Source organism: Ailuropoda melanoleuca, chromosome 16 (genome assembly GCF_002007445.2).
Source record: "Ailuropoda melanoleuca isolate Jingjing chromosome 16, ASM200744v2, whole genome shotgun sequence".
Classification (NCBI taxonomy): Eukaryota; Metazoa; Chordata; class Mammalia; order Carnivora; family Ursidae; genus Ailuropoda; species Ailuropoda melanoleuca.
Window position 1 is genome coordinate 63,389,184 of NC_048233.1, and position 13,449 is coordinate 63,402,632.

Consider the following 13,449-nt stretch of genomic DNA (forward strand, 5'->3'; position numbering starts at 1 on the left):
ACATAAATATTGAATTTTAATGATATGCATACTGAAGTATACTAATTTCAAACTTCCATGGAAATGCATCAAAAAAATAAGACCAATGATAGATGGATATATATGAGATCAAGTGTAGAATCTGGGTGGTGGGTGTATTAGATTCTCAGTGCTGCTATAACAAATTACAACAAATTTGTTGGCTTAAAAGAATTCAAATTTATTCTATTACAGTTTGGGAGGTCAGAAGTCTAATATGTTTTTAAATGAAATCAAGATATTGTCTGGGCCACATACCTTCTGAAGCCTCCACAGAAAAATCCCTTGCCTCTTCCAGCTTCCATCTGCATTCTTCGACTCATGATTTGCTTCCGCCATCTTCAAATGCAGCAGCACAACATCTTCAAATCTCTCTGACCATGCCCCTTACTTCTGTCATCACATCTTTTTCTCTGATATTGATTATCCTGCTTCCTTCTGATTCTAAACCCTTGTGAATTCACTGGGCCCACCTGCATAATTCAGCATAATCCCTCTATCTCAAAATCCATAACTTTATCACACCTGCAAAATCCTTTTTTTTAAGTTTTATTTATTTGAGAGAGAGAGAGAGAGAAAGAGAATGGGGGAGAAACAGAGGGAAAGAGAGAGAATCCCACGCAGGTTCCACGGCCAGTGCAGAGTCCATTGTGAGGCTCAATCCCACAACCCTAAGATCACGACCTGAGCTGAAACCAAGAGTTGGAGGCTCAACTACTTGAGTCACCCGGGCACCCCTGCAAAATCCCTTTTGCCATGTAAGGCAACATATTCAAAGGTTCTGAGGAGGAGGATGTAGACATCATTGGGATGCCTTCATTCTACCCGCCATGGTGGGTATATGGGTGTTTACTGTGAAATTCTTTCAACTATTGTGTATTTTCAAAATTTTCCTAATAAAATATGGGAAAAATATTAAAATTTCACAATAGGGATAAAGTATTACCATCATGGTAAATGTGAAAATCAATACATCTCTTTTTCCAATAAAAGGAGGAATTTTCCCCTTCATAAGAGAAAAGTTCTTCTTTCAGTGAAGAATATTATTAAAAGTAGCATATACCTCTGCACTTAGTTATTAAAAACACAGCTCCTGTTGCTATCCTGAAACTTTCAAAAGATTTTTAAAGGAAGCTTATTTTTTAAGTTGGGAATATAAACAGACCAAATATAATGCTTGAAACACAGTAAAACAGAATATGAAGTTCTAAATAGTTACCTAAAGTTCTTTTAACTTAGAAAAAATACCACTTAAAGCTATTCTTACAAAAAATCATTTTTTACTGTTTACACAACATATCTTTTTTTAGCAGGATTTCTCTTTATTAAATAGGCCTTAATTATACAGATAAGAAGTCCCTTTATATAGGATGAACATTGTGGTAATTAAATTTTCTTATTATGATAACAAGTTTCAATATTTTTAAATCCTGGAACAAGAATCCCATAATAAAAATAAATCCTGGAACAAGAATCCCATAATAAAAATGTTGTTTCGGATCTTTTTTCTCACAGCTCATTTTCAGGAAATCACCAAAGTCTATTGATTCTCCTCTGTGTCTCTTCTCCTTTTTTTTTTTTTTAAGATTTCTTTTTAAGATTTTATTCACATAAGCAGGCAGAGCAGCAGACAGAGGGAGAGGGAGAAGCAGACTCCCTGCTGAGGAGAGCCTAACAGGGGCTTGATCCCCAGGACCCTGGAATCATGACCTGAGCCAAAGGCTGGCGCTTAACCAACTGAGCCACCCAGGCACCCTCTTTCCTGTCTCTTCTGTTCTATTCTCACAGTTATATATAAATCCTAATGACCCCATCCCTAGTTCATAATTACAGTAGTTTTAGAATCTATTTTCTTCTTTCCATAATCGTACCAACTCCTATCTGTCTTATAGAAAAACTGACAAGACAAGCTTCAAATTTAGACCCATAAAGTCTTAGAAATGAAAGGCTTTTAGGGGTTTTGAACAATACAGATCTGCTGAAACCAAACAACTTTTATAATTTTATATAGGGGCACCTGGGTGGCTCAGTTGGTTAAGTGGCTGCCTTCGGCTTAGGTCATAATCCCAGGTCCTGGGATCAAGTCCTGCACGGGGCTCCTTCCTCAGCGGGGAGTCTGCTTCTCTCTCTGTCCCTCCCCCCTACTCATGCTCCCTCCCTCCCTCCCTCCCTCCCAAATAAATTAAAACTCTTTCTTAAAAATCTTTAAAAAAACAATTTTAAGTAGATATTTCCTTTCTAAATAAATACCTCAAGAGTTATCACTTTAAAAATAAGGACATTTTATTCTTTAAATCAGAATACTTACTACATACATTCACTTCGTCACTTAAAAATGTATTGCCCTGTTTCATTACTTAATCATTCATAGGCACTTATCTCATAGCCTTTAACAAAAATGTAATCTCCTGAAGAGCAGCTCTTTTTTATCAGCCATAGTGTCTAACCATGTGCTACCTATGCTCTCCAAGGTACTTGGTAAATACTAGCTGACTTATTAAGTATTTAACAATCTGAATCCATTCTACTTTTTGCTTATAAAGTCTGCTTTTTCCTTCTGTGATATCAACTGTATCTGCCTTTTTCTCTTTTACTTCATTATCTGGACTGTATTTCTTCTTTCAAAATAAGAAGTTATTTTGTTAGGCCTTTTTTTCCCCCCCTTAAACCAAATGGCTGGACAAAATCCAGTTCCTTGATTAAAAAAAGCATTTTAAAAATGAGCTTACCCTTCTCATACGTAACTCTTCTAATGCTTCCAGTAAACTTGTTTTGAAATGTAACAGCTGAATAGAAAACATTGTCTCTGAAGAACTTTGAAGAGCAAAGGTAGAGGATGATGAATCAGTCTTAAAATCATTCTCCAAATTAACATGTAGTTCCTGTAATATAAAAAGGTTTTAACTGAAGTTTTTAAAGTACAAGTGCAGTTACCATAAAAATATAACAATGTGTATCCTATAATCCTCTAGGTTTAACACTGAATAACAGTTTTGTCATCACTCCTATTCTGATCTTGATACACAAAACACTGAGCAATGATGATCCATCCACAGTTTCTCTATGGCTGAGACTTTTTCTGTTATTTTAGTATCTGCAGGGACTAAATTTTTGGCATGCCCCCCAAACCCCATGTCCTAAAAGCTAGATTCCTAAAGTTGCAGGCAAGGCTTTACCCTTCAGTAATTGCTTTGTACCAAGGTTGCCAGACACAATGCTTCCTAACTTTGCCTTGATATACAGCATTCTGTAAGGATGGTATGAATACTAATAGTAACGCAATCTTTAAAACCTACAAAGTAGAAAGAATGGAATAGCTGCCTTTTATTAAAAACCAAAGCACTTATATATCTTTCTCAACCCAGATAGTGTATGAATCAGGCTGCAAGAAACTTCTCTTTTCAACTTCTCATAATAATAATTATCAATCCATAGATAGTTGGAAAGAAATGTACAGGGAGTCCTATACACCATTCACTCAGCCTCTTCCAGTGTTAATATCTTGCAGAATAATAGTACAATATAAAAACTGTATATCTGACATTGGTACAATCCACAGAATTTACAATAATTCTACCAGTTATACATTCACTCATTTATGTGTGTGTGTGTGTGTATGATTCTTTGCAAGTTTACTATATCTATAGCTTCATGTAACTATCACTGCAATCAAAATACAGAATTGTAGAGGGGGGTTAAGATGGCGGAGGAGTAGGGGACCCCTTTTTCAGCCGGTCCCCTGAGTCGAGCTGGATAGGTACCAGACCAGACTGAACATCCACGGAATCAGCCTGAGATGGAGGAAGATACATCTGGATCTCTACAAATGAACATCTCCAGTGCTGAGTATTGAGGTAGGAAGCGGGGAGCCATGAAACCACGTACAGATATTGGAAGATAAACGGAAGGGGGAGGGAGCCACCGCGTTCGGGCGCCGGGAAGCGGTAGCCACCTGCACGGGGGAGCGGGCGGACTCGTGGACGGCACCCGCAAGAAAACAGACGGTGACGGTGAGCGAGGAGCGCGCGCCACCAGACAGAGACCGGGAGCTCCGGGAGTGCGCAGGGGCAGCTGGCGGCTGGCGGTGTTAGAAACACAAAGGACAGAGACGCGCCGGCCCTGGAAGTGAGGGCTGGGATGCCGGGTGTGGGGCGCACATCCCGGGACGCTGCAGGGTTGAGCAGCACCAACAGAAACAGAGTTAAAGTGGCCAGAACATCAGTGGAGAACAGGCCGCAAGCCCTCTGTTCTGAGACAGAGGCTGAGATTCAGCCACTGCTGCTCTCTCAGAAGAAGCACAGCAAACCGCCAGGGAAAGCCGCCAGAGAACAAAAGCCTGGAAACACCGGCTCACAGGGTGCCCGTGCCCATCCCCATCCCCTCTCGCAGGGGACACGGAGACTCTACCCAAACAGGGTTGCCTGAGTATCGGCGCGGCAGGCCCCTCCCCCAGAAGGCAGGCTGAAAAATGAAGAAGCCCACATCCCTAAGATCCCTATAAAACAAGGGCGCACGGCCTGGGTCCCGGTCAATAATTTGGGCTCTGGACAACCCCGCAACCTCTCCTCATCAGAATGACGAGAAGGAGAAATCCCCCCCAGCAAAGAAAAGACAATGAGTCTGTGGCCTCTGCCACAGAACTAATGGATGTGGATGTAAACAAATTATCAGAAATGGAGTTCAGAGTAACAATGGTCAAGATGATGTGTAGACTTGAAAAAAGTATTACTGACTCAATGAAATGTTCCAATATCAGAATCATCGGCATCCCCGACGGGGTGGAGAAAAACAGAGGTCTAGAAGAGATATTTGAACAAATTGTAGCTGAAAACTTCCCTAATCTAGCAAGGGAAACAAACATTCGTGTCCAAGAGGCAGAGAGGACCCCATCCAAGCTCAACCAGGACAAACCTACGCCACGGCATGTCATAGTGCAATTCGCAAATATTAGATCCAAGGATACAGTATTGAAAGCAGACAGGGCAAAGAAATTTCTCACGTACCAAGGCAAAGGTATCAGAATTACGTCAGACCTGTCTACACAGACCCTGGAATGAGAGAAAGTGTTGGGGGGACATTTTTAAAACTCTTTCAGAGAAAAACATGCAGCCAAGGATCCTTTATCCAGCAAGGCTGTCATTCAGAATTGATGGAGANCCAAAAACAAAGAGAAAGGACTGAGATTATTAAAATTATGACTGAAAAGGGAGAGGTCACGACCAGCACCATTGAAATTGCAAGGATTATTAGAAACTTTTATCAACAGCTATATGCCAAAAAACTAAACAATCTGGAAGAGATGGAGGCCTTCCTGGAAACCTATAAACTACCAAGACTGAAACAGGAAGAAATAGATTTCTTAAATAGGCCAATTAACTATGAAGAAATTGAGTCAGTGATAAACAACCTTCCAAATAATAAAACTCCAGGCCCAGACGGTTTTCCTGGGGAATTCTACCAAACATTCAAAGAAGAAATAATACCTATTCTCCTAAAGCTATTTCAAAAAATAGAAACAGAAGGAAAGCTACCAAACTCATTCTATGAGGCTAATATTACCTTGATCCCCAAACCAGGCAAAGACCCCCTCAAAAAGGAGAATTACAGACCGATTTCTCTAATGAATATGGATGCCAAAATCCTCAACAAGATCCTTGCTAATAGAATCCAACAGTACATTAAAAGGATTATCCATCATGACCAAGTGGGATTCATACCTGGGATGCAAGCATGGTTCAACACTCGCAAATCAATCAATGTGATACATCATATCAACAAGAAAAGACTCAAGAACCATATGATCCTCTCAATTGATGCAGAAAAAGCATTTGACAAAATACAGCATCCTTTCCTGATTAAAACCCTTCAGAGTGTAGGAATAGAGGGTACATTTCTCAATCTCATAAAAGCCATCTATGAAAAGCCTACTGCAAGCATTATTCTCAATGGGGAAAAGCTGGAAGCCTTTCCCTTAAGATCAGGAACACGACAAGGATGCCCACTCTCGCCACTATTATTCAACATAGTACTAGAAGTCCTTGCAACAGCAATCAGAAGACAAAAAGGGATCAAAGGTATCCAAATCGGCAAAGAAGAAGTCAAACTGTCTCTCTTTGCAGATGACATGATACTCTATATGGAAAACCCAAAGGAATCCACTCCCAAACTATTAGAAGTTATAGAACAATTCAGTAAGGTGGCAGGATACAAAATCAATGCCCAGAAATCAGTTGCATTTCTATACACGAATAACGAGACTGAAGAAAGAGAAATTAGGGAATCCATCCCATTTACAATAACACCAAAAACCATACGTTACCTTGGAATTAACTTAACCAGAGACGTAAAGGACCTATATCCTAGAAACTATAGATCACTTTTGAAAGATATTGAGGAAGACATAAAAAGATGGAAAAATATTCCATGCTCATGGATTGGAAGAATTAACATAGTTAAAATGTCCATACTACCCAGAGCAATCTACACTTTCAATGCTATCCCGATCAAAATACCGAGGACATTTTTCAAAGAACTGGAACAAATAGTCCTTAAATTTGTATGGAACCAGAAAAGGCCCCGAATCTCCAAGGAACTGTTGAAAAGGAAAAACAAAGCTGGGGGCATCACAATGCCGGATTTCGAGCTGTACTACAAAGCTGTGATCACAAAGACAGCATGGTACTGGCACAAAAACAGACACATCGACCAATGGAACAGAATAGAGAACCCAGAAATGGACCCTCGGCTCTTTGGGCAACTAATCTTTGATAAAGCAGGAAAAAACATCCGGTGGAAAAAAGACAGTCTCTTCAATAAATGGTGCTGGGAAAATTGGACAGCTACATGCAAAAGAATGAAACTTGACCACTCTCTCACACCATACACAAAAATAAACTCCAAATGGATGAAAGACCTCAATGTGAGACAGGAATCCATCAAAATTCTAGAGGAGAACATAGGCAACAACTTCTATGACATCGGCCAGAGCAACCTTTTTCACGACACATCTCCAAAGGCAAGAGAAATAAAAGATAAAATGAACTTATGGGACTTTATCAGGATAAAGAGCTTCTGCACAGCCAAGGAAACAGTCAAAAAAACTAAGAGACAGCCCACGGAATGGGAGAATATATTTGCAAAGGACACCACAGATAAAGGACTGGTATCCAAGATCTACAAAGAACTTCTCAAACTCAATACACGAGAAACAAATAAACAAATCATAAAATGGGCAGAAGATATGAACAGACACTTTTCCAATGAAGACATACAAATGGCTAACAGACACATGAAAAAATGTTCAAAATCATTAGCCATCAGGGAAATTCAAATCAAAACCACACTGAGATACCACCTTACGCCAGTTAGAATGGCAAAGATAGACAAGGCAAGAAACAACAATTGTTGGAGAGGATGTGGAGAAAGGGGATCCCTCCTACATTGTTGGTGGGAATGCAAGTTGGTACAGCCACTCTGGAAAACAGTGTGGAGGTCCCTTAAAAAGTTAAAAATTGAGCTACCCTATGACCCAGCCATTGCAATACTGGGTATTTACCCCCCAAATACACCACCTTCTATATAATAATTGCCTAGGTGCCAAGAAAATGAAACATAAAGAAGAAAGGGAGCAGGAGACAAGGAAGAAGAAAATAAAAAATGTCACATCCCAGAAAGTTGTAAACAACTTAATTTCAGATCAGTTTGTTAACAAAGATTGTTTCATAGGATGGTGAAAGAAACTTCAACTTATGAAAAGGATTTCAATGTTTCTAGACTGTCAGTGCCCATAAGAATCTGACAGAACCAAATAAAAATTCTTTCCAGAGAAACGTAACTGTACTGTAGGTACTCAAGAAATCTTCACAAATTATTTTTCAAGGACAATGAGTAAAACATAAAGATAATCAGGCATGGGGGCGCCTGGGTGGTGCAGCGGTTAAGCGTCTGCCTTCGGCTCAGGGCGTGATCCCGGCGTTATGGGATCAAGCCCCACATCAGGCTCCTCCGCTATGAGCCTGCTTCTTCCTCTCCCTCCCCCTGCTTGTGTTCCCTCTCTCGCTGGCTGTCTCTATCTCTCTGTCAAATAAATAAATAAAATCTTTAAAAAAAAAAAAAAGATAATCAGGCATGGAATACAACAATGCATTACGAGAACAAGCAGGAAAAAAAAGATAATGGAAACAAACACACAACTACAGATTTTGCCATTATCACAAAAAAAAATTGAACAACTATGCTTACTATGTTTAAAGAAATAAAGTCAAGTTTGAACTATCTGCAAAGGAGATTTTTAAAAGAACCCAGTATAATTTCTAGATATGAAAAGTATATAATCAACTGATAACAATATGTTTGGCAAAGACTAGACATAGCTAAAGAGAGATTTAGTGTACTAGAAAACAGATTAGGTATTATATCAAGGATGCAGCAAGGAAATATAAAAATGGACAGTACAGAAATGTTAAGAAAGATGGAATATAAAGTGAGAGGCTATACCAGTTCCAGAAAGAAGAAAGAAATAAAGAGACATAAACTATATTCTAAAGAAATAACAGCTGAGAATTTTCCAGAACTGAAGAAAACACCAAGATTCAGATCAAGAAGTCCAGTGAATCCAAAAATTCGGTATTTAATTCTGACTGAAAATCAAGAAACATGTGGGTTGCATTGAGAAACTGAAGAGAAAGGAGTCAATTTTTTGTTTTAATTTCATGTTGAATTAATTGTACTTAGTTCATGGCTTACAAACATCTTTGGTCCATGCAGTCTCCATCCTTTAATATTATTTTATGCTTTTTAGTACTTGTTTTCTAGTTCCATCCCCAATCTTTACAGACCATCCCTAATACTTTTGATATACCTTCTTGAATCTATGGTTATCCTTTTAACATACATAGTGTTATGTGTGTATATATTTAATTCACATAAATTCTATTATGCTATATAGAAAAAAAAGAATTGCAGGGGTGCCTGGGTGTTTCAGTTGGTTAAATGTCCGACTCTTGGTTTCAGCTCAGTCATGATCTCAGGGATGGGAGATCAAGGCCCACCTCAGGCTCTGCACTCAGCGGGGAGTCCGCTTGAGTTCCCCTCTCCCTCTTTCCCATGTGTGCACGTGCTCTCTCTCATTCACTCTTTCCTTCTAAAATAAATAAAATAAAACAAAATAAAATTAAAATAACTGAAGTGAATCCAAAATGGATTTTAAAAATCTTTATCTACAGATATCACAGTAAAAAATATGAAAAAAATCTTAAAAGAATACAACTGAATCTCAAAGGACTTAAAGCATATGAAATTACCAAAACAAAGAATCAAAGAAAATATGGGAATGAAAAATTACAGGCCAATATAGCTCATGAAAGTAGATCCTAATTCTAAACAAAATAATAGCATACTGAAACTGGCAATAGATAAAAATAATATATCATAACCAACTTGGGTTTATCACAGAAATCTAAGGTTTAACATTAAAAAATCAAGTACTGTAATTGTCTACATTAAGACGGTAAAAGAAAAACAATCACATGATCATAAAGAAAAAAAGCATCAGAAAATACACAACTCATGATTTTTAAAAATTCTCAGGGGTGCCTAGGTGGCTCAGTCAGTTTAGCATCCGACTCTCAATTCTGGCTCAGGTCATGATCTCAGGGTCATGAGACTGAGCCCTATGTTGGGCTCTGAGATGACTGTGGAGCCTACGTAAGACTTTCTCTCCCCGTCCCTCTACCCCTCCCCTCTTGTGCTCACTCTCTCTCTAAAACGAAAACCAAAAAACTCTTAGAAAACTATAAGCAAAAGAGAACTTCCTTAATTTGATCAGCAGAATCTATAAAAATGTTTCAGCTACATCATACTTAACAGTGAAAAGTTGAAAGCATTCACCCTTAGATCAGGAATAAGGCAATTATCACTACATTTTATTAAAGGTAACACAATAAGAAAGAGAAATTAAAAGTATATAGACCGAAAAGCAAGAAATAAAACTGTAGTTCACTAACGAAATAGAGAAAACAGAATGTCTTTTGAAAACTACACATTAAGTATTAAAATTAATAAGAGGGTTTAACAAGCTAGAAGGAAGCAGAAACAATATACAAGAACCCAACTGTATTCCTATACATTAAGAAAAAAGCTTGGAAATAAAACTTAACATTTGCAACAGAATCAAATAAATAAAATACCTCACAATAAATCTAATAAAACAAATGCAAGACCCCTTAGGTAGAAAAATATAAAACTTGATTAAATAATACCTAAATAAATGAAGATATACGACATTCATAGACTGGAAGCCTTGACATTGAAAAGAAGTCAATTATCCCCAATTGAAAAATTCAATTCAGTGCAATCTCAGCCAGAATCCCAACTTGCAAAACTTAATAAGAGAATTTTAAAATTAGTATGGAAATGAAAATAAAAATGACCAAGAATAGTCAAGATACTCTTAAAAAATGAACAAAATGTGAAGACTTGTTCCATCAATTATGATGACCTATTATAACACTACAGCAATTAAGACAGTGTGATAATAATGCCGGGGAAGACAAACAGACCTACGAAATGAAACTGGGAACCTAGACCCCCAGATATGTGCATATGTGTGTGTGTATCATATCAGAAAGGGAAGGACTATTTGTTTTTAGAAAAGAGTTCTGGGATGACTGTATCTATATTAGAAAAAAATTAAATTTAACCCTTATTTCATATCTTATACAAAGATAATCCTAAATGGATACGAAACCAAATTTTAAAGGCAAAAGTCCATAGGCATACTTCATTTTACTGCACTTGGCAGATACTGTGTTTTTCACAAATCAACAGTCTGTGGCAACCCTGCATTAAGCAAGTCTATTGGTACCATTTTTCCAACAGCATTTATTCACTTTGTATCTCTGAGTCACACTGTGGTGATTCTCACAATATTTCAAACTTTTTCATTATTCTTATATTTGTTATGGTGATTTGTGATCACTGATTATGACTCACTGAAAGCTTAGATGATGGTTAGAATTTTTAGCAATAAAGTATTTCAAATTAAGATATGTACATTGTTTTTTAGATATAATGATATTGCACACTTAATAGACTACAGTATAGTGTAAATGTTACTTTTACATGCACTGGAAAACCAAAAAATTCACTCAACTTGCTTTATTGCAATGTTCACTTTATCATGGTGGTCTGGAACTAGACCCACAGTTATCTCCTAGGTATGCCCGCGATGCTGTTAGAAGGTAATTCAGAATATATTAGTCACTTTTGGATTAGGAAAGGATATTTTAAACAAAACATAAAAAGCACTGGTAATGAAGCAAAAGACCAATAACATTCATTATTAAAATTATGAACTTCTGTTCATCAAAGGATGTCATAAAGAGAATAAAAAGATTAATCACAAAGCAAGAAAAGATACTTTCAACACATATAACCAAAGAAGGAGTAATATCACAGAATATATTTTAAATAAAAAGAAAACGACACGGGGCACCTGGGTGGCTCAGTCATTAAGCGTCTGCCTTCGGCTCAGAGCATGATCCTAGAGTCCTGGGATCGAGCCCCGCATCGGACTCCCTGCTCTGCTGGGAGCCTGCTTCTTCCTCTCCCACTCCCCCTGCTTGTTGTTCCCTCTCTCCCTAGCTATCTCTCTCTGTCAGATAAATAAATAAAATCTTAAAAAAAAAAAAAAGAAAGAAAGAAAGAAAGAAAAATCAAGCAGGTCCAAAAACAACTTAAAACATTAAAAAAAAAAATGACAGATAAACCAATAGAAAAGTGTGCAAGATATTTAAACAGACACTTAATAAAAGAGGATCTCCAAATAGCCAATACACACAGGAAAAGATGCTCGGTCTCATTAGTAATCAGGAATATGAAAATTAAAACCCCCAAGATTTCACAACATACTCCCCAGACTGGCAAAAATTTAAAAGTTTGACAATATCAAATATTACTAAAAAAATGAAGCAATGGGAACTCCCAGTCACTGTCAGTGTGTAAACTGGCAAAACCACTTTGGAAAACAGTTTGGTAGACAAGGCTGAAGATATAAATCCTTTATCAGTATAAAAAGCCCCTCAAAACATAATAGCTAAGGGGCACCTGGGTGGCTCAGTCAGTTAAGCATCTGCCTTCAGCTCAGGTCATGATCCCAGGTCCTTGGATAGAGTCCCATATGGAACTCCCTGCTCAGTGGGGAATCTGCTTCTCCCTCCACCTCTCCCCCCCATGATCGCTCTCTCCCTCTCATTCTCTCTCTCTCAAATAAATAAATCTTTAAAAAAATAATAGCAAAAAATGACAATTAAAAAATAAAACAAATACCTCAACATAACAAAAGCCACATATGAAAAGCCCACAGCTAACATCACACTGAAGGGTGAAAAGCTAAAAGCGTTTCTTCTAAGATGAGGAACAAGACAAGGTTGCCCACTCTCACCTTTTATTCAACAGAGTAACAGCAATACTAGAAGTCCTAACCAGAGCAATTAGGCAAGAAAAAAGGAGTAAAAGGCATCCAGATGGGAAAGGCAGAGGTAAAACTATCACTATTTGCAGATGACATTTATACAGAAAACCCTAAAGGCACCACCAAAAAATTATTAGAATAAATTAATTCAGTTAATCTTCAGGATACAATAACAATATACAAAACCTGTTGCATTTCTATATATTAATAACCATCTATTAGAAAGAGAAATTAGAAAACTATCTCATTTACATTTCATCAAAAAAGAATAATATACTTAGGAATAAATTGAATCAAGGAGCTGAAAGACCTATACACTGAAACTATAAGACATTGATTAAAGAAACTGAAGATGACACAAATAAATGTAAAAATATTCCATGTCCATGGATTGGAAGTATTTTATTAAAATGTCTATACTGCCCAACAATCTACAGACTCAATGCAATCCTTACCAAAATTTCAATAACATTTTTCACTGAAATAGAACAAACATCCTAAAATTTGTATGGAACCACAAAAGACCCCAAACAGCCAAAGACCTCTTGAGAAAGAAAAACAAAGCTAGAGGTATCATACTTCCTGATTTCAAACTATTTTACAAAGCTATAATAATCAAAACAGTATGAATATGAAAGATATAAGAGGAGAGATGAACTAAAGAAAAGAAAATTAAAGAAAATTTGTTCAGGTTCATTAAGTCAAATCTGTGGAAAATATGAAGGGCCCAAATGTTCTGGGTTGGAAAATAAAGCAAATTCACATTTCTAGTATATCTCTAATCAACAAAAATTCTCACACTAAGAAAAAGCTCAAAATAAATATCAAACCAAGGGCATGGACGTAAAGACCATTTAATGCCTCAGAAAAATACACGGCAATCTTACTATATAAGAATCTCAAGAGAATTGGGGCGCCTGGGTGGCACAGCGGTTGAGCGTCTGCCTTCGGCTCAGGGG

General features: G+C 37.4%; 1 protein-coding gene across 1 annotated transcript in view; it reads right to left on the bottom strand.

Annotated features, from left to right (window-relative positions):
• Positions 1-13,449, bottom strand: part of CCDC73 (coiled-coil domain containing 73) — a 149,222-nt gene that overhangs the window by 110,820 nt on the left and 24,953 nt on the right. Inside the window, exon 2 of the mRNA XM_034644803.1 lies at positions 2,748-2,900. Coding sequence (XP_034500694.1) covers positions 2,748-2,900 — 153 coding nt within the window. The remainder of the gene's footprint in view (positions 1-2,747; positions 2,901-13,449) is intronic.